Source organism: Semicossyphus pulcher, unplaced genomic scaffold (genome assembly GCF_022749685.1).
Source record: "Semicossyphus pulcher isolate SPU_LCO1_2020_fin unplaced genomic scaffold, fSemPul1.0.p SCAF_17, whole genome shotgun sequence".
Lineage (NCBI taxonomy): Eukaryota > Metazoa > Chordata > Actinopteri > Labriformes > Labridae > Semicossyphus > Semicossyphus pulcher.
In genome coordinates this window covers 3,265,904-3,291,669 of record NW_027211681.1, presented here as the reverse complement: position 1 = coordinate 3,291,669, position 25,766 = coordinate 3,265,904, and the positions used below count along the sequence as shown (strand labels likewise).

At 44.2% G+C, this 25,766-nt stretch overlaps 1 protein-coding gene across 2 annotated transcripts; it reads left to right on the top strand.

Annotated features, from left to right (window-relative positions):
- Positions 1-796: 796 nt before the first annotated feature.
- Positions 797-25,678, top strand: tsc2 (TSC complex subunit 2). 2 transcript variants are annotated; one of them, XM_069665961.1, is made up of 41 exons: positions 797-930; positions 1,930-2,114; positions 2,223-2,309; positions 2,401-2,511; positions 2,606-2,753; positions 3,191-3,308; positions 3,399-3,447; positions 4,725-4,850; positions 4,985-5,058; positions 5,163-5,289; positions 5,882-6,025; positions 6,121-6,258; positions 6,356-6,459; positions 6,627-6,708; positions 6,815-6,970; positions 7,080-7,199; positions 7,309-7,431; positions 7,537-7,643; positions 7,760-7,925; positions 8,116-8,238; positions 8,341-8,475; positions 8,659-8,848; positions 9,004-9,097; positions 9,184-9,286; positions 10,662-10,756; positions 12,730-12,870; positions 15,651-15,812; positions 15,913-16,071; positions 16,892-17,004; positions 17,285-17,527; positions 18,086-18,334; positions 20,998-21,155; positions 21,992-22,602; positions 23,784-23,862; positions 23,946-24,032; positions 24,126-24,312; positions 24,388-24,527; positions 24,611-24,689; positions 24,778-24,869; positions 24,959-25,057; positions 25,156-25,678. In XM_069665961.1, exons 2-41 carry the CDS (start codon positions 1,980-1,982, stop codon positions 25,321-25,323), a joined length of 5,622 nt encoding a protein of 1,873 aa, XP_069522062.1. In that variant the 5' UTR covers positions 797-930; positions 1,930-1,979; the 3' UTR covers positions 25,324-25,678. The 2 variants fall into 2 exon arrangements, with proteins under 2 accessions (XP_069522062.1, XP_069522063.1); XM_069665962.1 differs by lacking the exon at positions 12,730-12,870.
- The last annotated feature ends 88 nt before the right edge of the window (positions 25,679-25,766 follow it).

Sequence of the window (25,766 nt, the reverse complement as noted above, 5' to 3'; positions counted from 1 at the left end):
GTCTGTTTCATAACCAGCAAAAAACTCCTCACAGGAGCTTTAAGATAACTTTATCAGATGCTCAATATCATATAATTTTACATGACAGTGCAGCACAAAATGGTTAAACTCAGTCACTCATTTGTTGTGAGTTTTATTTAGAGTTTGTTATAACATCAAAGCACCTGCTTCACTTTTTTTTTTTAAATAAATAAGCTACAATTTATAATATCATAATCTCACTTAAGATATAGTCTGTGTAACAAAATAACACAACAACGTGATATCAATCAATTTCTCAATACAACGCCAACTCACAACAAAAGTTATATAATACTTTTCATTTGGATCAGAACTTGACCATACTCTTTGTAATATTATGTACCGAGACCTAACCTTGAGTCCTTCAAAGTAATGAAATTACACGAACTTGCTGTCTTAAAGCGCCACTCACAAGCAGCCCTGGCGAACGCGCAACGTCGGAGACCAACAATGAACCAACTTCAGTATCGTTAGCATGTTAAGCTAGCTGCTTACACAGTTATCAAACCCTTTGGTAAAGTTTTGATTTTCTATCTCTGTGCACTGTTTAACTATTAGATGGTTTGCTTGGGAAACGGAGCAGTCGCTTAGTGTTGTTAAAACGTTTCGCTCTTTTTTATCATGATATTTAAACCCAGACTAACAAACGGGCTTAGTGTAGTTTCGTTTAGCTTGCTCAGAACTACACTTCCCGTCAGCGGGTGCAATAAACGTGTTTTTGTCGGAAGTGCCCCTGTCAGAGCATTACTGTGTCATCCGGTTGAAGAGTGGAGGACTGAGCTGGGGCGAGAACAAACGTTCAGCAGCAAATACAGAGTTGTATCAATGCAAAGACGAAGACGACTGCGTTTGCTGCATGTGGACGAAGCTTTGACTGAATGAAACACAAAGCGACTTGTCTCCGATAAGGTGAGTGAAAATGGGGAGAAGGTGGAGGAGGGGGCAGTGTTGTTTTTAAGCTACCAGACCTTGAATGCCACAGAGGAATGCTAGTCCATGGCAGGCAATGATAGCGAAGCTAACGGTTCAGTAGCGTCATTGTGCATTTCTCTTGATTAAAAGCATATTTATGATGTCAAAGGATCACAGATATGATGGCCCTGCTCGGAGGCTACCTTGCACCGATGTGCTGGTTGTTGTTGTTGAACTGAAACAGAACAGTCGTTGTTTGTCTGCTCACCTCCCCTCCCCTCTGTCTCTGACAAGTCCACATGACAGCAAATTCTCCAAACCTGCCCCCCTGAGTTAACACATTGACAGGCTGGGACTTCAAACTTTACAGCTGTATAATAGTGGGTGGTAGACTTCACTCAAATTACATAAATACAGTTACTCATTTACTCTGGTTGTTTCTAGATGCAGCCACACAGTGTATGAAACGTTTGATGTTGGCAATGTAAAGGTAGTGTAATACTGCCATCAACAGACATAGTTATGGTACAATTATATTAAATCTTGTAATAAGAGTTTATGTTAACTTTAGGCGATTATCTTCGGACAATCAGAGGCACAGAGCCTCCCCCAAACTCACTACACAAGTTTTATATATCCAGCTTCAAAAATATCTGCCAGCAAGACTTCTGCTGTAACCCCTTGTCATGCATGAAGCACTTTGAGGAAACGCATACTTAGCCATCCAAACATTTTGGATAAATGTGTTCCTTTGTGGCACATCCTGCACCCTTCCATCAAGTCCCACGAAAATCGGGTCAGTGGTTTTTCACTGAACCCTGATGTTTTCTTAGAGTCTACAAGACATAAGACTGTCAAAGAAGAAGGAGATCAAGTCCTATTTGAAGAATGGATGTTGCCCTCTCTCTGGCTTGTAGAATTTGAGTGCTACTTAATATTTCAAGTTAACTAAAGCATGTTGTAAAATGTCCTTAATGTGTCTTACTTCCTCTCTAGGCGGCGATTAGTCCAAGCCTGTGTAGTCTGCCACACCTCCAGGTTGGGCCATGAATAAACAACCAAGCAAGGAGACTCTCAAGGACAAGGTGAAGGGGATCTTTGGGCTGGGACCCCCGCGGCCCCCGAGCAAACAAAGTGAATCGAAACCGTCCGAGTTCATCATCACCAATGATATTATAAAGGTGTGCAAAATATACTGAGCATCTGTGGTTACACATTGAGAAGAACCATGCTTTAGTGTTTTTATACCATCGTGTTCCACATTGTGTCATGGCCTTGATGTTTTTCAGGAGCTCCACCCGGACTGCGGTCTAAGCGTGCGGGTGCGGGTGATGAACCACGTCTGTGATCTTGCCAAAACGAAAAAATTTGAGGAGGTGAGTCTGTTCCCTGCGAGGTGTTTTTGACATGACAGTGTATTTAATCTTCTTTGTTTGTGTAAATCTGTGTGCACACATTTTCTTTTAGCATGCAGTGGAGGCAGTCTGGAAAGCCGTGGAGGACATGCTGTCTCCGGAGCAGCCACCTGAGGCCAGACATGCCGTCCTGCAGCTGCTGAGGGCCATTATACAGGGACAGGTATATACAGACAATACCTACATAAGCACATACTGTCATGAATGAGAATAATGTTGCAGTTCTTTAATAAAGTCTTATGTCTTTTCATGTGAAGGGTGAGCGGCTGGGCCCTCTGAGGGCCTACTTTTTTAAAGTCGTTAGGGACTACCAGCCGTGCAATGAAGATCTCTCTGACAGGCTGGAAGTCTTCAAAGCATTAACCGAGAATGGTAAAGACATCACCTACCTGGAGGAGGACATAGGTAAAATTACACTGCTGCATTGTCTGGTTCCCCAGCATAATCCTCTGTGCTTATTGTTTTCATTGTTAGTATCAGGATTTCTGCATTTAACATTTAGATTCAAGTGATCTCCACCAAGTTAATTACAGACATTTAAGTGACTTGCAAACACTTTTAAACCTGTGGGTCTTGTTTGGTTTCAGAGCAGGTAGTTGTATGTTTGCTTCTTCATACTGCATGTCTCTGTTGTGTGTCAGGAAGCTTCAAGTTGTGATCACTGTTCCCTTTCAGCGTTGTGTTGACAGTGAATAATATCAGAATGCTGTTTGTTAACACTCTAGCTGACAAATCTTACTGACTCAAGTTCAAACTGTTATGAGCCATCTTTGCATCGTTGTTTGTAATTATTACTCTTAACTGTAACTGTTTCTTTCTGTGCTTCTTCTCCTTTCCCGCAGCACGCTTTGTCCTCCTGTGGATGGACATAGGTCTCACCTCCGACTTCCTCCATGTTCTCGTCAATCTTGTAAAGTTCAACAGCTGCTACCTGGACCAAAATGTCTCTGTCATGGTCCAGTAAGTCACAAAAGCAGACAGAAACCAACACTTCTGTTTTTTTATTTAGGAATGTTATTAACATACATTTTTTGCGTGTTTGGTGTGTAGGAAGATCTGTCTACTGTGCAATAGAACAACATCTTCATCAGATATTGAGGTATGTATTTTCTTGCTTACAGATTCTGTTGAGCTAAAGCAACTAGGGCTGTAAAGATTCACTGAATCAGGAAATGATTTAACGTTAAAAATGCGACTACTTCTGTATGCAGAGCCCTGACTTGCTGCTAATCCTGCTTTCTATGCTCAGTGTCTCAAATCTCGCGAGACTCTGACGCTGACCTTTGATGAGAGTAACTTTAGTGTAAGGCTGGCAAGGAGAAATGGCAACACGTCTGTAAACGCAGAAGCACTTTACAGTGCTCCTCAGTTAAATCCAATCAAAAGTCCTCTACCTTAAATGAAGGAAGGGAAACTTTACAAAAGTCTGTCTGTTTGTTTGTTTGTTCAGCCATAGTAGAATACTGTTTACTCGCAACAATTGCAGAGACCGGAAAAGCTTAGCTCTGCCTTCCCTCTCTGGCAGACCAACCACTGCTGGGTGATGGAAAATGCGTCACTAGCTGGGCTTTCATCAGTGGGCCATCACCATTGTGTTAGCTCCTTCGGTGATAGATAGTGACTTAACGGACATTTATTTAAATGGAATTCTTGGAGATTATTAGTTCAAGTACACTGGCAGCAAGACAAATCTTAACACTCACCTGGTGAGACCTCAGGGCGAAACCTTTACGGGCAACGAGGATGTTTGCACAAGCAAGAAAGATCAAGACAGAGACCTGAGTAAGAAACACTTTTTCCAGCCACAACACAGCTCTGCCAAGTCAAAGGTACCACACACTACGCAGACAGCACTTTGCTAACAGGGGAGTGACAGAAAGACAACAACAGCCAAATGCAAAGCGAATTGCAATAACAACCGGTGTCTGGACGTCATGTGCAACCAAGTCATGTGACAATCACAGCAAAATGATGAAATGAGAAAATGGATGTCTTAACATGCTGTTTTTATTTTATGTTTTTAAGACAGCTGCATGTTCATTGTTCTCCTGGTTTAGGAAGCACACAGAGCTCCGTCCAACACCGATCTCATTTTCTAGTTTGTTTGGCTGAAATTTGTGACATTAGTAAGAATCTATTATTTTTGTGTTTCAGTTTTAGGGGTCATTTTCCCCCTTCAATAAAGATTCTCTGGTCTATAATGAATAAATATACCTGTTTAAAGCTAAGCAGAGCCCCTTCATAGAATGAGTTAATGTATAATGCAAAATTAATATTGAAAACAAATGTGAAGAACTGAATGACATTTCACAGTGTGTACTGTGTTTGCTAAATGTTTACCTATATAGTACTTGTGTGTGCGTGTGGTTTGTCCAGGTGGCACTACAAGTACTGGATGCAGTGGTTTGTTACAACTGCCTGCCCTCAGATTCTCTCACTGTTTTCATCATCACACTCTGTCGCACTGTCAACGTCAAGGAGTTTTGTGAATCCTGCTGGAAGGTGAGAGAACACACACACACACACACACACACACACACCTTTTCCTTTTCTTATGGCTCTGAGCAAAGAGAGCATAATTAATAACCTCCTTTGTTGTTTCTTGTGTTCCTATGTTTTGCTCTCTGCTTCTCCAGTTGATGAGGAAGGTGTTGGGGACTCACCTCGGCCACAGCGCCATTTACACCATGTGCCGTATCATGGAGGAGAGGTATTGGTTTAAGACTATTTATGTGCATGCAATGTGTGTTATTGAGGGAGGGTGTGGTTCTCCTGATTTGTGTGCGTCCTTTAACTACCTGCAACCTCCACCAGGGTCTACATGGAGGATGCACCATTGTTGAGAGGAGCTGTGTTCTTTGTTGGAATGGCACTTTGGGGTGCGCACAGACTACCCGCCCTCAAAAATACCCCGACACTCGTTCTGCCTTCTTTTTACAAGGTAACACATGCAAACGTAGACTACATGCAATTCTTCCTAGCGGGCATGTGCTGAAAGTAAAACATGATGTCTCATTATGTTTCTCATTTCTTGAACTACATGAAAGATCTTCAGTTTACTCTGATAGAATATGAAAAAATGCTGTAAATATTTATATTTGGAGCAAAAGTATCTTTGGCATTTTTGCTTGAAATATAAAGGAGGTAATCAGTTCAATATTAGCTGGACTCTGCATTAATGTAATGATTGTTACTACTCTTATATTTTTTATTTAAAAACACTAAAAAAAACATAAAATAAGTTTCTCTTTTTTGTCCTCATTTTGCACAATGAAACACATAGATTTGAATGCATGCCGCTGTGGCCAGAACATGTGTTGTGTTACTATTACTCGTCCTACTGATGATATTTGCTATGAGGTTTCACATAAATTGCCAGTCCGTCCCCGGCTCCATGCAATTAGAGGAACTCATCTTGATTAAAGTAATCAAAAGTCCACGTGAAATGACTCAAAGAAGCTTTTGTATACTTGAAACTATGAACGATATAAACTAGTTGTGATGTCTGTTGCTGTCTGATCCCTGCCATTCAGGCCATGTCCTGTGCCAATGAGGTGGTGTCCTATGAAATCGTCCTCTCCATCACCAGACTGATCAAGAAGTACGGCAAAGAGCTGCAGGTGGTCACATGGGACATCCTGCTGGGAATCATAGAGCAGCTGCTGCAGCAGATCCAGGTACACACACACACATTCTGCACATTTGCACACACACACATTGGGAAATTCCGGTTCTTTTCTGACCAAGTTGCCTGTCTCGTATGGCTCCACAGACGATAGGAAGCGCCGAGCTGAAGGCCATCGTCTATGAGCTGTTGACCACAGCTGAAGAGCTGTATGAGCAGAACGGTTACCACGGCTCCACAGAGAAGTTCTTCAGTCTGGTGGAAAAATGTGCCGACAAGAGACCTGTTAGTTCTTTTGAGTTTCCATCCTGGGTTTTTATTTGATTCCCTTACATACCGCTGTATCTCATATATCCGGTGTGTGTGTGTGTGTGTATTACAGGATGCGTCAGTGCTGACCCTCATCTCGTACAGGGCCCAGTCTATCCAGCCCGCCAAGGACGGCTGGATTCAGAGCCTTCACCGCCTCATGGAGAAATTCTTCAGGTAGAACGCACACAAAGATAACAGTGATAATGCCTCAGTGAGCATGTTTTAGTGTTTTCTTTGTGTGTCTCTCTGTTAATCATCACCTTAATTCCTGTCTTGTCCCACATCTGCTGTGTTGTAATCCTTTCTGTCCCCTCTTTGCTCTCTTACTGTCGCTCTGAAAGGAACGAGACCCGCAGCGTGATAAGGATCAAAGTGCTTCATATCCTGTCCTTTGTTCTCAGTACCAACCGGCAGCTCTACGAGGTCTGGACGCACACATACATGAACACACACACACGCAGTTGAATTCTTACTGTCAGGTCAACTGTCACTCTGCTTCTTGTCTGATTTCCTTCTTCACTTGTTCCAGGATGAGTTGATAGAAATGGTGGTGATTCCCCAGCTCAGCGGGATAGCTGAAGACCGGGACCTGGCCGTCAGAAAACAGGCCACACAGCTTCTAGTGGACCTCGCCGAGGGCTGCAACACGCACCATTTCACCAGCCTGCTGGACATCATTGAGCGGGTACACACCAGCAAAGATATTCATATTGTCTCACTTTTACCAGCATGAAGTAAGTTAGTAATGTCCACCATGTCTTGATGATGAGTGGGTATGTTTTTTCTCTGTGTAGGTTGCCAGTCGCTCTTTGGTGTGTCCAGGGCCCCTGGAGGTTTCTGAGAGAGACCCCACAGCAGAGTCTCCTATGGAGGATGTCAGAACTGCTATACTGGGCCTGCTTGAAATCCTGCAGGTACACACATGCTGATATTTAGGAATGGGTTCTCAAAAGGGACTTTATGATTGATGTTACAAGTTTGGTACATAAACGGATAAACCTCCATCCTTCTCTCTCCTGGCAGAGCAAACTTTACAGCCTACCAGCTAGCCATGCGAGTCGTGTGTATGAGTTGCTGATCAGCCACCTGCAGCTTCACTACAAGAACAAGTACTGTTCAACTATTGCGTCCAGTATTAGACTACAGGTAGGAGGGGGTTTATTTTTCTGTGCGTATGTGTGTGTATCTTACTCCATTCGTTACAAAAATGCCTTCTGACGACTGTCCTTTAACTCTTGTTTCCTCCTTCAGGTGTTTGACTTCTTCCTGATGATGCGAGCAGACTCTCTTCATCGTCTCGGAGTACCCAACAAAGACCGCGCTATAAGGTTCAGCCCTTACTGCTACTGTGACACAGGGTGAGGAAGCACACGCGACTTTTTACACAACTCTTACCTGCACCTGTTTTGCTTATTTTTTATGCAGTCAGCTGATTGCTAACAGATTTGTTAACTGTGCCTGTTTGTTGTTTCAGGGAGCCGGAGAAGCGTGTCAGTGAAAAGAAGCCTGCAGGGTCAACATCTCCTCCTGCAGGCAGCCCCGCTCCCCCCACTGCTCCTTCTGCTTCAACAGCCTCAATCCGCTCAGCCTACCTGCCCTACGCACCTGCCTTTAGTGTCCTCCTGCAGTGCCTAAAGATGGTACAAACTCAATTATTGTATATATTCTGAAAATCAATTGTTGTAGAGTAAACAGCTATATGCTAGTACGGCTAATGCTCCACGGTTTATCCTCTCTTTTGCAAATTACTTGGACACCACACAGACGAGGATAACAGATGATTACAGTGACCTTCTGCTATCTTCTTCTGCCTTTATTTTCTGCTTGTAGGAGACAGACTGGAAGGTGCTGAAGCTGGTTCTGGACAAGCTACCGTGGACGCTGCAGTACAAAGTTCTGCTGCTCACATCCCCATGTAGCTTGGACCAGCTCTGTTCTACACTCTGCTGCATGGTAGTGCAAAGAAAGACGCATGCATAAAAGTCTGTAAACATGTGAATGTGTGTACTTATAATAATATGTCCCTAAATGCGGCTTCTTTGTCTGTTTATGTAGGTGACAGATCGGCTGATCTCAGAGCGCTTGAAGAAGACACCAGAGGGGTTTTCTCGCACTGATGTTCAGCTGGCAGTGGTTCCTGTCCTTACAGCAATCACCTCCTACCATAACTACCTGGAGCAGTCCAGACAGGTACGAGCAAGAGAAAAAGCACTGCGTGCTTTATAGGATACATGCTGGGTTTACTAACTAGTCCAATGTTTGGATCCAAGTTTGAGCCACAACATCCCATTTACACACTCACATGTGGGCGGTCATTGAGATGCAAACAGCCCATACAGCAAGAATGACGCCGCTGTCCTATCTCCTCTGCAGAGAGAGTTGGTTCAGTGCCTTGAGACCGGACTCATTTACCGCTGTGCCAAGCAGTGTGTGGTGGCTCTTACAATGTGCACGGTGGAGATGCCTGACATTATGATCAAGCTCCTCCCCGCTCTTATCGTCAAGCTCACCCACATCTCTGCAACCGTTGCCATGGCATCCCCTATGCTCGAGTTCCTGTCCAGTAAGCAACAAAGACTATTCTACGAACTCTCATTCTTGTTTCAGAAATTTCTTTGCCATTGTTGAATGTTCAAGGCCAGTTAGTCACATCAACGTCTTCTGTCACAGAGGGAGGAAAAACTGAAAGTTTAAGGTTCTTTTTATTCTGCTTCGTAGCTCTGGTCCGTCTGCCCCATCTCTATGCCAACTTTGTAGCTGAGCAGTATGTCAGTGTGTTTGCCATCTCTCTACCCTACACTAACCCGTCCAAGTAAGTGCTCACATACACACAAACTCATGTATACTCTCAGACCAACAGACACACCCTGATCTTTTTGTTTCCTCCATTCTCCTTAGGTTCAACCAGTACATCGTGTCCCTGGCCCACCACGTCATCGCCATGTGGTTCATACGCTGCAGACTCCCCTTCCGTAAAGACTTTGTTCAGTACATCACAAAGGTGTGTCATCCTACATTTACTGTATTTTTATAACTTGTAATCTTTATTAAAATGCATCATCAGCACTGGGAATCCCCCAAAACAAACCAAAATGTTTCTCCAAACGACTCACCTTCATCATTTAAATATGCAACTGCACAGAGAAACGGAAGAGAAACTATACAATATAAAACAAACTATACAAAAACAGTTTATAAGCTTGACTCCCACAAAGAAATCAGTGTCATAAATGTGTTTTCACCTCATCGTGTTGCAAACACGATTCAAAAAAAATCAAACATTTCTTTCCTGATATTACTGCAACAGGACTTTCTTATGAAGACATTTATCACTCACATGATTGCATGTTCAGTTGCAGCAGGAGCCAACTTAACTTAGACTGCAAGTAGGGAAGACCAACTAGCCAGGATCTTTGAGCCCTTTTATTAGTTTAGGTCATCAGGCTACCAGTGTAGACTGATGACAGACAATGACTGTATATATAGATGGACGATCTCCGTCTGCTCTTATTATACGAAATTGAAGCCAAAATAGCCCCCGTGATAGGCGCTGCCATCTTGATCGGCAGGGGGAGCTGCCGTAGCCACTTCTGCTAACCAAAACGCAGACTTAAATTACCGCAAAAAAAACAGCAAAGATCCCGCATGTCAGCATATTGAACAGCACAACAGCTTCTTCGTGTTGGTCTGAGGTTAACGTTCACAGATATGGAAACTTCAGTGACTGTAGTGATTATTTAAGTTACGTCTCCTCTCGCCGTTCCTCCTCTACTCTGCTAATCTGGAACAGATCGGCTTACAGGAGCCGTATTTGTCAACTAAAGAACTAATTAAAACTAAAGTTGTCAGAAAAATTAACACTTTAACTACGTAAATCAGCATAAGAACTAACTATAATGACAGAAACCATGTTTGAGAAAAATGTATATAAAATTGTATTCAGATTTTGTTGTTTGATTCATGTCCCATCTGTTAACATGGAGGAGGCGGGCTTTATGAGCGATGGGCGATAGAGAGGTTTTGGCTTCACTTTTAGGGAGCTGTCATGTCATCCATCTTTTTATACAGTCTATTGTGTAGACTCAAAAAAGTCACTATGCCCTGCTGTGTGATAGCCTGGAACACTATCAATGAAAGCACAACTTGTTTTCAAACTTTGTGTTTGTTTGGTTTTTACCAGTCCCTATGCTAAGCTAAGCTAGCAGTGTCCTGATTGTAGCTTTGTATTTAGCAGACAGACATAAGAGTGCTATCTATTTTCTCAATTCTGGCATAAGTCTACATAACCTTAAATCTTTTGACATTATTTGGGAGTTGCTACACATCCTTGACTTTTGCATCTCCGTAATAAAATATACCTTTTTCCATGTCTCCAGGGTTTGCGCTCCAACGCCCTGCTGCCGTTCGATGACGGTCACGAGCAAAGTTCATTTCGTGCCCGAAGCACCAGCCTCAATGAAAGACCCAAGAGGTAAAGCATCTGTACACACACACAGCTGCAAGTGCTGACACACAAACCCGCACCACACGCTGACCATGTGGCCACTGTTGTGTAAGAGGGTTGTGGTTGCCAAGGTAACTGGGGACTCAGCATGACTGGTACTGTGGCGTGATAGTCACAAATACTCCTCTCGGGCTGCCATGGTAATCATTAGTACATTTGAGTCATGGTTTATGCTTTTACATTTTCAAATGTGTTCTTTAAAATAAGTCCTGTATTCTAAATAATTATATATAAGTGCATAAATGGCAATGGCATGAGGAAAGGCCATTTTGACTGTTTATGACCATAATAATAACAAAGTATACTTGTGCAAAAAGAGAAATACACACTGTCTTTCACACAGAGGTGTAACGAAGCTTTTGTTAGCAAGGCATCATTCTCATCTCTACATGGTGTGAATGTTTTTCAGTTGTCTGTGTCATAATTGCACGAACAACCTGCTGTAACATCAACAGTTACCGATTACAACACAGTATGCTATCGGTGATCAGAGAGAAAAAGGAGACCTAACCGAGGCTGTGACTTAGCAGACTAATTGAGCAGAGTCTCTACTGCCACACATTTTTTTTGTGTCCCCTGTGATTGTGACTTTCAGTGTGGACAGAGGACCCTATAAAAATTGGCTTCAGTGAGCATCAAAGAGTGTATTACAAAGACCAAAAATAACTATAAACCTTTTCACCTCAAGGTGAGCGGTTCCCTAAACAAACAATTACTTTGCTTTCCCTTTTGCTATTGTTTTCTAGTTTGTTTGTTTTTTTGCCCAAATATTCATTGCAGCTTTTTCTTTTCATCAAACTCCTTCTCCCTCTGCTGTGTTCAAGAAAAATAGTAGATGCAGCCCTTTTGTATACGTCACCTCCGTCTCGTTTTGGGTCCCACCACCTATTGTTCTTGTCCTCATAACAACCTAGCTGTCTGTTACAGCTTTCATAAAGAAACATAGCACTACTGCTAACAACAGTTTCTACTGATCTCCCACATCTACCCACTTTCAGTGTCCCATACTGGTTATCATTCATCCAGCGTTCTGTCCTTGTGCTGCTTGTTGCCCACTCTCTGGTTGGAGTGATGCAAGTCATAAGCCATGTTGATTATGTCCCAAATACACAATATGATTAAATGCAATCTAAATCCAGAATAATGGAGCCTTTCATTGGCTTTCTCAGTAGTATGAACTTTGGACTTGCACTGCTCTAACCGTCAGGTTTAACCCATTTCATTTTCAGTTGGATGTGTTGTGTTTCTTGTGTTTTAACTTCCATGATTTCAGGCCTGTGCTGAGTCCATCCCTACTATTTTGTTTCTCCTGTACTAGTCCTTGGCTTCACTATGTACCTGCTGTGTGAAATAATGTTTATTTTGTTGCTCTCCTGAATACTTTCTGTGTGTATTTTCTTTCACAAGTAGCAAAAGCTATATTACCCTCTGCTTGTCTGTTTTTTCTTTTAAGTTAGTGTTTTTTATCCTCTTTTTCTTCCTCCGCTCTCCTGTAATCTGATTCATAGTGTTCACTGCTGTTAATTTTCACCTTGTTTTGTTTTTCTTTCAATTCTTCATTCGACCCCTCCCCTGCCTCCTGCGATTGGTTGCTGCGTTGTGGTTGTGGTTTTGGGGGGTGGTCGTGTCATCCTGGATACTACCCACATTGCTCCTGGCCCCTCCCTTCTCCTGTGCCCCCTGCCCTTTGACCTTTGTTACCCTTTCCTCTGTGCCCTGTGTGGTGTACGTCCTTTGGTCACCTGCTCGTGTTGCTCTGGCGCTTGGGTGACCGTTCCTGCTGTCCTCCTGGTATACCTGTTCACACCACACGCTCCCCCTACTCTCCCAAACCACACCACCCTCACGATGACTCACCCCCTTACTGCCACTTGCCACCATATCGCCAACCCGGGTCCTTTCCCCCTCGCTCTTCGCCCTGGGTATTCATCACCGCCCAGTCTGCGGGCAGCTAAAGTGGCGAAGGCGGCAGCAGCGGTAGCCAATAGCAGCAGCTCTCCAGTTAAAGAGCTGAGGGACCTGTCAGCCATGGACGCTTTCCGCTCCCGCAGCATCAGTGTCTCGGAACATGCGGTCCGCAGGTTAGAGAAGAGCCTTATGGGTAACCAAACAAAAAACAACCCAAACACTTGTTGCTTCCTCCATGGGATGGTTGATGGGGTTTCGGGTCATTGTCATGCGGGTCCGTTTGGCGGGCGTTGGGTGGTTTGTTGGGATATCTGGAGCGGGTGGTGCATGCTGGATAAAGGTTTGTGTGTTTTGGTTTGTTTGGGCTGTGATCATACACGTGCTGTTTACATTTTGGTTTAATTATTTGCTTTTGCATGCAGAGTTTGCAGAAGACATCTGAAAACATTTGATGTTCTTTCTGTTTGATTTTGTTCTAACCCAGAGTTTGCTTTTATTTCATTTACTCTTCATTTGTCTTGGTTCTTACTTCAGTTCTTTGTTTTGCTGGGTGTTTTGCTGACTGGTTTTGATTCGGCCTAACAACAAATGAATGGCAGGAGCGACTGGTGCAAAGCATGTGTATCCAAAGTGATGGGGTCTTATCCTGATTGACAACAACCGCAACCTACAACTCTGCTTCCCTTTTCCTGGGGTGAGGGCACTTGTGCTTCCTCACCCAGTGACAGGGACAACAGCAACACAACTGCTTAGTTTGCTTGCTCAACATGTTTCTTTTTTTTACTCCACTCACAAACACAGACTGTGCTGCTATGACCATGGCAATCTCCTAGTGTGGGGTTTTAGGACTAGCTAAAAAAAACCTTTGATTACAGACTGAAATCTTAAGTATCATCACACACACACACGAACACACACACACACACACACACACACACCTGACCGACCTTCTTCATACACCTATGCTCATCTCTGCGTGGCTGCTTTGCTCACATGACTGACAGATGTGTGATCTAACATTGCAGTTGTCAGATGTGGCAGAGCTGTGCCATTATATTGCTAATGTCATCCCCCTTCCAGCCCAACAGATGGCAGTAAAACCTAGTAGGCTACAAAAACATTTGGAAACACTGAATATTGTAATTTATTTGAGAGGAATATGTCAAACTGTTTCAGACCAAACAACTGCAGTGTAGATCTGTTTAACCTGCTTCAGCTGCTGAATGGCTGCAAACCTGCGACTTCCTCTAACAGTGTCTCCTGAGTCTTTAAATGGTAACACCTGAGTGACAGTCGGACTGAAGGCTTTTTGCTGATGGATACTTTTCCACCTCACACCTCGTGACCATGTTTTACTTTAATTTGACATTGAAAAAGAAAAAACTCAACTACATGTGATTTTTATCAAATAATAAAAATGAAAATTCGTATCCATTGTCAATTCAGTGAAATGAAGCTGAATAAAAAGCAGTGTGACAATGAAAGCGGTGAACACAGCGCAACCCGACTTCAGTCAAAAGCGTTTCATGGTCATGTTGGTTGAAGTGCGTGTCCAGTCGATAATAACATGAAAAATGAATTCTTTGCAGTAGAAGAATGGTAAGTATTTGGGTTTATATGCATGCTGGGACTTGGTCTGAGTGAGCGATCTCATGCTGCTCCCTCTGACAGGACTGACATGTCTTCATGGCTCCAACTTAAATCCTTTAACTTCTCAGATTAGTCCGTTTCTTACAGGATACATATTTCCATTTTAACCATTTTAATTAGAATTTGAAAAATACCCCAATTAGATTTTTTTTTATACTGAGATCTAATATTATAGTGTTGCAAGTAAACAGTAATCTACTATGGCTGAACAAACAAAGAAAAGGTCGATGACGACAGATACAACTTAAAAAATTAGTGAAAATCCAAAGAAAAAGAAACAAATTCGACGCTCAGATGAAGGCAAACAGTCTAAAAAGGAAAACCACCGTCAGCGAGGAAAATCAAGAGTTACAACCACAACAAAGGAAGCCAACCGTAGACGTCTGGTTATCTGGGAAGTGGACTCCCATTTAATAACCGTTTATCGCCATAAGGTGCCACCAAAGAGAGCGAAACAGAAATCTTTTAGAGTCTTTATTCACAAAGTTGTTTTCTACCTCTTTGTTTTACTTTTTGTTCCTTTTATTAATCGTTGGTTTTGTTGATGATTTTGTCAGGATGAGGCATGACAACATGTAAACTGTTCAACATCACAGTTGGCTTCAGTGTTGTTGTAGATCACTTGATTTGAGCTCGTCGGTGTTTCATTTTGCTGTATTCACAATCAGCATCTTTTTCCGCCCTAATTAAAACTGATGTTATTCTTCATAAAGGGGCTTTTAACCTGATTTGCCTGCAGAGAAGGCAGTGGTGGTTGTTGTGGATACAGAGAGGTGCTGCTCACTCAACAGTGAATACTAATAAAGAGATTTGGCTGCTGCGGAGAGATTAGCTCATGGTTAATCACATTCACTCACACAAAGCTTCTGCCTGCTGCTTTTTCTGCAGGCCTTTCACTAACTTAGCATCGAACATGTTCCACCATAGAGCCCCTTTGCCTGCCACACAGAGCTTATTTAAACTAAGGGAAATAAGAAACGTGGTGTCATAGCTGAGGAGACTACTTATACCAGGTCCCAAAGTGTGTGTCTTTGTTTGTGTGCTCCTGAAAATGTCAATTATCTGTTGATGCATTTGCTTAATTATACACAAACACATGGTAATGCATGTGTGTGTATAAATGCTTGTGTTGCATGTGACAGAAACATGAACATTGGTGTAATTTTGATGAGGTTCTGCATTGCATGTCTCTGTGAGCACTAATTAAATATTAAACTATCTGGAGCCTATGTGCATCCCTCCTCCTGCTCTGCCCTCCTCTCTTTCTCTTCCTGTTTAACCTTCCTTCTGTTTCCTCCTGTAGGATGCACACCTCAACCACCACCTGCAGCCTGGGCTCCGCTGATGAAAACGCAGTGACTCAGGCAGACGAGGGGTTGAAGACGGTCCACCTGGAGCTCACAGAGACCTGTCTGGATATGATGGCACGATACGTCTTTTCCAACTTCTCCGCTCTGCCGAAGAGGTTGGCAAGCGTTTGTTTGTTTGGGGGTTGGCACGACTTCATAATGGTGATGTGAAAAGATTTAAGGGAGGCAGTCGTGATATCTCTTTGTGCTTTTCAGGTCTCCCATCGCCGAGTTCCTTTTGGCCGGGGGTCGCAGTATGACCTGGCTGGTGGGCAACAAGCTGGTGACGATAACAACCAGCGGCGGGGTCAGAACACAAGCGCTGCTGGGTCTGGACATGGCCGAAAGGCTGGGAGGTGGAGGGGAAATGACAAGGTGATGCACGGTCAAACACTCAGAGAACATTACGAAAAAGTCCACAGCTTTAGTCCACACTTAAACACCTCACATTGATGTGATTGCTTGCCATAAACATATGCACATTCATGTGTTAAAGAGGGTAAACATATAGCGTCATCATCAGGTCTACATTTTATTTATATAGTGCTTTAAAAGGTACTCAAAGACACTTTACATGTTAAAGCAATAACATATGTGTAATATGTGTGTATATAAAAGAAAACAATCACGACTATAAGATAATGAGGGCTCACAGATTAAAAGGGAGTGAGGGAGAGTGTCTGAGGTGATGGGGAGAGAGTTCCAGAGGGAGGGGGCAGCAATAGAGGCTCTGTCTGAGGGGTGAGGAGGTTGCCGTCAACAGATCTGAGGTTACAAGCGGGGAGCGTATTGGTGAAGGAGTTCGATGAGGTAGGAGGGGGCAAGGTTGTGGAGGCCCTTGTAAGTGATGGAGGTTTTGAAGGACAGGGGTGACGTGGTCTCTGGTGTGAGAGTGGGTGAGCAGACGGACGGCAGAGTTTTGGATGTATTGTAGTTTGTTGAGGATTTTGGAGGATGTGCCATAAAGGATGCTGTTGCAGTTGTGAGGTGAGGTGATGAATGCGTAGATGGGCAATTTTTTTTAGATGGAAAAAGTCCGTTTTTGTGATGTGGTTGCTGTGATGTTTGAAGGAGAGAGATTGATCGAAGACGACAACAAAGTTACGGACGTGTGTGGAAGCAGGAACAGGGAAGCCATCGATGCAGAGGGAGAAGTCAGGGAAGTTGTAACTATTTCTCATGCGTGCTTCCTCAGGTCTGATCCATCGCTGCACACCCGGATAACCAAAGAAGCACCCGCCAAACTGGAGTCGCAGTCAAGCCAGCAGCACAACAGAGCCACACGCATTCGAGTGCGCTCCATGTCAGGTAACAGATATTCAGCCTCTTTGCCGGCAACATTATGCCTCAGGACTCAGAGCGTCAGGTAGCTTTTTTCCTCTGCAGACTTTCAGCCATGCTTTTATTTTTGCCTGTTCGTTTCATCTGATTGCATTTCGACTGCAGACTGTAGACTCTGCACAGTTGCACAGTTCCCTGGCTGTCATCATTCTGTGTCTTATGTGTTGAAATATCACAAGTTTGCTGTTTCAAACGGGCCTAAATATACTGTGAGGTGAAAAACAATAATCTTCTCTGTTTCTTCCAGGTGGCCACGCTCTTCGTGCCGGCCCTGCTCAGAGCCTCAGTCCTCTGGTGTCCCCCTCTGAGGGCGAGTTAGCAGCTCCACTGTCTCCCCCCTCTAGTTCCAACCTGGACAGTTTGGGTCCTCCCTCCTCCGCCTCTGCCACCCCGTCTGCTCCCACGCCCCTCAAAGACAACCCGAGCCTGGCTGAGTTTGTCCCCATGCTTACACAGGGCTGGGCAGAGATCTTCATACGGAGACCATCTGGTATGCAAACCACACTTCACACCAACAATATCAACGACAAGAAATTACAGTATTGCAACTTACTGAGGCTTTTATTTAAAGAAGGTTTAGCTGTGTGGGCTATATTGGTTTTGTTATTATAGACCCCCTCCAGTGAAAATCCAGTGTTTAACCTTGTGAGCATCTCCATGTGGTGTTTTCAGCTTTGATTTCTGTTTGTTGCTGTACAACATGAAAAAAACTTGTAGGACCTTGAAACTTGCACAAGATGAGAAGTTTTTGTCTGTTTTCTTTTTGTTGTTATTGTTGGGGACAGAAACAAACTGTTTTTAAAGTTCAATAAAACCACCAATTTCAAATAGCTGCCGTGTTTTCCAGGAGAAGAGTCACAAATGTTGGATGTCTGAGCCTACAGAGAACAAGGTCAAGGGAGATGAAAAATCTGACCATACAAATGCTGCTTAAAGATGTCATGTCTTTGCAAGTTGGTTTTCCTTGTGTTGTGTCATCCTTGTGTTTTCTTTTCACAGCATCTCAGTGGTCTAACGCGGTCGTCTGTCTCTCTGTCGGCCGTCACAGGTAACACCAGCTGGCTGATGTGTCTGGAGAACCCACCCAGTCCTTTCTCCTCTGAGCTTGGAAACATGCCGCTACAGGAGCTCTCCAGTGTCCTCATGGCCATGGAGGGCGTGAAGGAGCCTCCCACCCAGACAGCAAGCGCGCCCGCCAGCACCGCCGCTCCTGCACCAGCCCCTGTTTCAGAGCCCCTCATTCAAACACACAGCAGCGTCGGAGGGAAGGCAAACCTGATCCAGCGCTCAAACACGGGTGAGCAACAGAGGAGAGAAATTTATAATGATCATAAAGTCTGTTATGTTTTGATACTGTGGATGTGTTGTTGTTATCTGTCTAAATGTTATCTGTAAAATAAATAAGCTTCACAGCTGAAACTTATGAAAGACTTTTGTAAGCTACACATGAACTCATCCCTGCTATCCGCCTGACTGCCTTTCCTTGGTTCTGTTGAATGGACTGAGCGGAGTGCCAAATGGCCTATAAATACTCTGTGTGAACCTGAAGTTGATCAATAGGCCAGCTTGGATTTGCTCAGGTCAGTGATCGTCACAGATCACTGCTTTAACATGCAAATGTTTTTTTGTTGCAGAAGCCTCTTTTTCAGTCCCCCCCGTTGTGCTCTGCTTTTGTTCTTCTTCTCTCTCACTGTGGGGCTCGACCCGCTCCGGTTATTCATCTTCACATTTCATTTTCAACTCATCTTTTTTCTGTCATCGTCTTTCAGCTCGCCTTTGCTTTTTGCCTTTGATCAATTTTGTTCTGATTGGTTTGTTTTCATTTTTTTTCATCTACACCACCATGCTCGTTTGCGATTGGCTGCCGTGTGTTATGTGGCATCATGTGACACCGACCTGTCCTCTGGTGTCCCGCCTGCAGTGGGCGGCTCTCTCTGGTCCCTGGGTTTGGGCTCTGCCCCCCCAGGCCCTCCGGCCCCTGGCAGGCTGCACAGGAGCATTTCCTGGGCAGGTACCATCCACCACATGTGTGCCCCCCTCCCCCCTCCAGAAAACTCCTGGTGTAGTGTATTTCTTCTCACTTGCACAGTACAGTGGTCTTTCTGCACCAACTGGAACTGACATTTCATCATCACATGGCTGTCATGTTTTACTTTCTATTAAAAGTTTTGGGATCTGAAGACCAAAATATTTTTCATTTTACAAACACAATATTTTAATGGATTTTACATTGGCAAGTGTGATTATTCACTTTTTTGCTGGGAGTTACATGAGAAGAGATATTTCTCTCATTTTCCACTGTTCAATATGATTATGAAGCTGGAGGCAGCGTCTGGTTAGCTTAGCCTGGCATAAAGACTGGAAACAGGGAAACAGTTAGCCTAGCTTTGTGTCCATGTAAAGCCGAATATACTTACTAGCTTCTCTAAAACTCACAAATAAAAACATAATGTTTAGAAATATAAATCCTATAACATGTAGTGTTAGGGGCTGCACGGTGGTGCAGTGGTTAGCGCTGTTGCCTCACAGCTAGAAGGTTCCTTGTTGGAACCCTGGTTTGGACAAAGTGGGCCTTCTTGTGTGAGTTTGCAGGCTCTCCCTGTGCATGCGTGGGTTCCCTCCAGCTTCCTTACACAGTCCAAAGACATGCTCGTTAGGTTCATTGGTTACTCTAAATAGGCTACAGCGCCCCGTGACCCTGAACAGGATAAGCGGTATGGATGATGGATGGATGGCTGTTGTGTTAGAAATGGCATGTTGTGGTTTTGCAGATTGTGCAGGACTCTTTCGTGGCAGGGACATTGTTATGCTCACCTTCTGCTAGCTTCAGCTTCATATTGAACCGAATCTCAGCAAAAAACACTGAATAAGCAAGAAACGACATTTCCCAGAATGTCGATCTGTCCCTCCAATTGTAGGTTAGCAATCATGCAGGAACTTCTATCTCCATTTTCCAGATCTGTTCTGCACAGAGTAAACTCAGTGGTGCATAAGACCTGCTGTTTTAAACTTAAACATTGTGCAAGTGAAGGAATGCAGCATTTCTGCTTTACCCATCAGTCTTTCATTAACAACGGGGGGAGGGAGGGTCCTCGAGTAGCGATGCTGAAAACGAGCCTGCACTTGGATCAATCAGTCCAATGACACCTTAAGATGGATCGTTTTGTAGAACTTTTGAATCCTACAGTGATTTTGTTTTGCCCTCCTAATCACGTTCTCTAACTCACAGAAATATACTCCCAGGTTGACCTTTTAACCTTTGACCTTCTGATGTCGTCAACAGGAAAGCCCAGACCTCATCCAATTTATAGACTCTTCCTTGCTTTACTGGAAGACCAGTAGGGCGATGAAGAAGCTTTTACATCGGCAGTCTTCAGTGGCCGACTTTGTCAAAGAGACCTGAATGTGTTGTTCTTTAAGTGTGTGGGGGGGGGGGGGGCGGGACTGTAGGGGAGATCCAGGACTGGACAGCCTGGTCTGGGCTGCTGTTGTCTATTTGGGCAGAGATAACCAACCAAGCAGATGCATGCGTCATGATGCAAAAATCAAGTAGATGAACCAGTAAAGGATGCATTGATCTGTGTGTGTCTTTGATCTCACTGTTTGTTGGTTGGATTCACTTCAAGTCCTGATCTTCATGTCTGTTCATGTGCACACGTGTTTGTCTAACTTCCTTTGAGTTTGATCAATATACATTCATCTGATTCTGTTTCATGTGACCATCATTAATCAGGCTTTGTTTACTTAACCAGAATGTACACACTTAAAGAGAATGTGTGTGAAGGTCAGATGTCAAAATTACTGCTTGTAAGGTGTTTGATGTTTGTTGTGGGAGTCTTACACCTGCGTATTCTTTTATGTCTGTGTGTAACACTAACAATAGATGACCCTGTGTGTGTGTGTTTGAGTGTGTGTGCACTTTCCTATAACCTACATGGTTGTCGCTCTGTCCTGCTCTAGACTCTGTTGTGGTGCTGGAGGAGAGCTTGGGGGTCACCACAGCACACACCCCGTCCGATTGGCCAGAGAGTGAAGAGTTTGAACCAATGACCTCTGATCCAATCTTCATGTCAGCTGACAAGTTCACAAAGACCCCGCCACCTGGAACGCTCAGCAGGGTAGGTGGTTGCTGTAATGTTTTGGTTTTTTATTAGTCGATAGCATTTGACAACTTTAACCTCCTGCAGATGAACTAAACAGTGTTTGTGCTGCAGCGTGGTGAAAAATAAGCATGCAGTTGTGATACTAAATCTGCTAACACTCACAAGGTGTGAAAAGAAAAATAAGTGTTTACCACAGCTTCTCAACCAACTGTTGTTGTTTGGTATCAGCTGATAGAGAGTCACCTCCTCTCCTGTAAAGCGGGCTTCCCTGCTTAGTAAGGGGCACTCCATGACAGCTTGTTATTTCAAACCTACCCTTGTTTTTATTCTGCCCTTATAGAACCATTTTGTGGTTTTGCATATCAAGCCTTAAAGGGCCAGTTCGCCGATTTTCAAACTCAGTCCTATCATGCTATTACGGGAGCTAATGCCATTATGGTAGAAAAAATGCAATCTGGCTCTGTGCCTTCGGAGGACGCTATCCGCTTCCTCAGGTATATTCTCTTTGTATTTCGGATTCTGTACCGCTCTGAGCCATTGCCTGCAGCGAAACGCTAGCTTTTCAATCCAGCGTCTCTCGCTGGGCTGTTCCTTTCAGAGGGAGGGGCACAATGCATGCTGGGTGTTGTAGGAATGTAGAATGGGCGAAACCACGAGCTGTTTGTACAATTTTCTCCACAGCTATGGTGCCAATTTCAAATATTATTGCTTCTATCGATTACAGAGAACACCAGCTTTGACTGACAGCGGCTTTGACAGCGGCTCTGCTTAAACATGCTAAAACATGCTAAACCAAACAGTGTGGTCCTGTAAAATCTCCTGTCTTTTGTTTTTATAATCAATTTCTCCAGTCCTCCTCCACTTCCAGTCAAGATGATGAAAAGTCAACACTGGAGGAAGTGAGCGAGGGAGCGATTCCCATCGATCAGCCCACTGCGGGACCCTCCACCCCGGGCAGCCAGGGGCCTGAGCTTCCCTTCCAGGCCCACCCTCAGTCCCAGGGTCATGGACTTAACAAGTCCAGCTCCTCTCCTGAGCTCCAAACATTACCTGAAGCCTTCTCCAAGGCCGCTATGGAATCTGAGGCAGCGTCTGGAGACCCATCATGGCCCAAAGCGCCTTTAGATGGCAAGCCTCAGCCTCAGCAGGCTCATTTTGAGAAAGAGAAGGTGGAGGGGAGCACAGGAGGGGACGTTAATGGACTGGGAGCTCAGCTTCAAGGGGGGGAAAGCCCTGGTGTAGTGTCATCTCAAAGTGGAGGAGGAGCGAGGATGAGGTTGGAGTTTCCAGCTGCAGCAGCACAACCTGGACCCATTTCTCCCAGTGGAGGCCACCGACCCCGGGGTCACACCATCTCAGTGTCTGCCCCGTCCTCCAGGAGGGAGCGAAGGACAGAGAGGGACTCGTACCACAGTCGACCCGGACCCAGCAACACAGAGAAGATCTCTGGACTGAGCCCCAGGTACTCCCAGATTAACACTGCTGTAGCATCTGTTGCCTTTTTCTGCCAAATATATGACCAGCAGCAAGCTAAACCCTGCTGACTGCTCCCATCAAGAGTGGCAGCATCCCTTTAAAGAACACTTTTATCACTTTAACTTTTATCATTTTAACTCAAGAAGCTGTGATTGTTTGACATTAATACATTTGTAAGATTAAATTAAAACTAAAGTGTTTCCTCAAACCTGGGAGTGATCTCAGTCTTCACTTAATGATAATGATTTATTGGCACAATGTCTTTAATCACAACTCTTCTGTTTTTAGAATGAGTCAGGGTTACCACGTGTCTTATAATGATGCGATCTGTCATTTTTACGTTTGATAGTATCGAATGATACCGAAGCTTTTAAAAATCAACTGTCAGATTTTCAATCTGAGCAAATAGACAGAAAGAGGGCCAGAGCTGTTAATGTAAATAAAGCAGTTAAACAGAGAAAAAGTACTTAACAAAGTAGCGCCTACACCTCTGTACAACCCCACAGGATGAGACAGGCTTTTGTTTTGTAGGCTGCAGTCACGCTTCATCCTGCAGACTGTGTGTGCCTGTTTGCTCCGCCCTCCGTCACACCTGGAGCTCTTATACAGCAGCGACACAGCAGACTGTTCTCATTCACAGAACGGCAAATTAAGACATTTGGTGAAGTCCCTTTCACGTCTCGTAAAGATGTAAAACTAATGATCGTGTCTGTTGCAGACAGACAGAGAGCAGAGCAGAGAGACAGCCATGTCACGTTGGCGCAACAATTTAATTTAGTCCCGACCTGCGGACTGTTGGCTGAGCTCCAGACCACTGCCCAGCGATCGTTGTCCAGAAATGTCCCTGACACAGCAGAATAATAAGAACAATAGAAACACAGAAGAAGGCAGATCCTCAGCAGATACAGACACCAGCTCAAACTCTTACTAGATTATGAGTGATGATTAAGAGGGAATATTTTAATTTGGGTCTATACAATTCCTTTTGGGAAAAATCCTGCTCATTACTGTTAACAGCATGTTAAATGAGCTGGTCTGTTTTCAGTGACTTTTTTTCTTTTATCAAAGTTTGAAATTCTGGTAGCGAGACAACCCTAAGTCCTACAAACGAAAGCAAAGTCATCGTGTGGGTTAACTCTTTGTTCTTCCTCTCGTTGTCTCTTCTAGCTTTGTCTTCCTCCAGCTGTACCATTCTCCTTTCTTTGGAAATGAAGCCAACAAGCCCCTGCTGCTGCCCAAAACTCAGGTTAGTTCACCTCTCTGACTGAACTGGAATCTGTTCAGTGTGATTAAAACCGCGATGTTCACTTTGTCTATTCTCTGTTGTAGGTGATCGACCGCGCTGTGAAGGTTCTGGACCAGATGCCTCCTTATGACACCCATAAGATCGGAGTGGTGTTCGTAGGAGCCAGTCAGGTGAGAACACAACAACACTCCCAGCTTTCTTATAATATCCTGCACATGATTCCTGCACTCTGCCTTTACACATACATCCTCTCCACTCTTCAGGTTAACAACGAAGTTGCCATTCTGTCAAACGAATATGGATCAAACCGCTACGCCGCCTTCCTAACAGGCCTTGGCAAACTGATCCACCTGAAAGACTGCGACCCCGATCAGATCTTTCTCGGAGGGCTCGATCAGTACGGTGACGACGGGGAGTTCACCTACTGCTGGCATGACGACATCATGCAGGGTGAGCTTGTGTGATTTAAAGTGAAAAGAATTAAACAGCAGTCTGCTTGTTTGTAATATAATCTTGTCTCTGCAGCTATCTTCCACATCGCCACGCTGATGCCGAACAGAGAGAGCGACAAGGGCTGCTGCAACAAGAAGCGTCACATTGGAAACGATTTTGTCATGGTCATGTACAACGACTCGGGAGAGGAGTACAAACTGGGAACTATCAAGGTACATGCACACACACTTGCATGAGATGCTGAAATCTGCAGTGTCATTTTTTACTTTAATCTCGTCTTTTTTTCTCCTCTTAGGGTCAGTTCAACTTTGTGGAAGTTATCATTAAACCTCTGGATTATGAATGTAACCTGGTCACCCTCCAGTGCCGAAAAGGTGAGCTGATCACTGTTTCCTCTGGTGTCGTGCCGCAGCATCCTGTTTTTTCTCTCAATTGTAATTCTTGTCTTGCTCGTTCTTGCAGACCTCGAGGGGTTAATCGACACAACGGTGGCAAAAATCGTCTCAGACCGCAACCTCCCTCTCTTAGTCAGACAGATGGCTCTGCATGCAAATGTAAGTCTTGTTCTTATCTCCCCTTCTCACACCTCTTCAGACATACGCTCTCTCATACGTATAGTTCGTTCGTCTTTGTCTCCCCGCAGATGGCCTCTTTGGTGCACCAGTACAGAGCCAACCCTTCCGATGCTTACGCCTCTAAGTGGCTGGCAAGATTAAGACACATAAAGAGAATCAGGACCAGGGTAAGAGAGCACACAAAGAACAAAAATCACTACTTAACTATGTGACACTTTTCTCCCATCAATCTAATTCACCTTGGCGTCCCTCTGCTCCGGCTCAGGCACAGGAAGACATACAGTCTCGCTCGACCCCCGGCATCTCTCTGACGCAAGGACACACTGCGCAGAACAAGCCGTTTCAGCAGAGCAGTCAAGCAGCAAACCCAGAAGTCTCCGGGCAGAGGAAGAGACTTGTGTCAACAGTTGATGATTTCACTGATTTTGTTTGATTACTTGTCCTGGCAGACACACACATGACTGCAGACATGCACACACCTGCCTTAGAGCCGAGGTGAGTTGACGTGAAAGATTTCAGGACGACACACTGATCTTGACTACAACCAATTTGGACTTTGTATTGGAAAACAGGAGCCTCAAGGTGTTTGTAAAGGCTCATTTTGTGATGAAGTATTGCTATGTGAAGACCGTAATCTCTGCATATTTTTCAAACATTTTGAAATGCTACTGCTTTGCACTTTTGAGGTCTAATCATGATGTTTCTGATGTGCAACATGAGAAGTGGTACGGACACTACGTTTGAGAGCAGGATGTGTTAGTGTGTACATATGTGTGGAATAAAAAGTAAACTTGAAAAAGGTTTGACATTTGGATGTGGCTCTTGCAGTGAACGTTTGATTGTGGACCATTAACCTGCAGGAGAATTATTGAGGCA

Bases quoted from the DNA above. Each gene is read 5' to 3' on its own strand.
- tsc2 (XM_069665961.1), top strand. From the start codon at position 1,980: ATGAATAAACAACCAAGCAAGGAGACTCTCAAGGACAAGGTGAAGGGG. The intron at 2,115-2,222 runs GTGTGCAAAATA...GATGTTTTTCAG, and splicing joins TCACCAATGATATTATAAAG to GAGCTCCACCCGGACTGCGG. The intron at 5,059-5,162 runs GTATTGGTTTAA...AACCTCCACCAG, and splicing joins TGCCGTATCATGGAGGAGAG to GGTCTACATGGAGGATGCAC.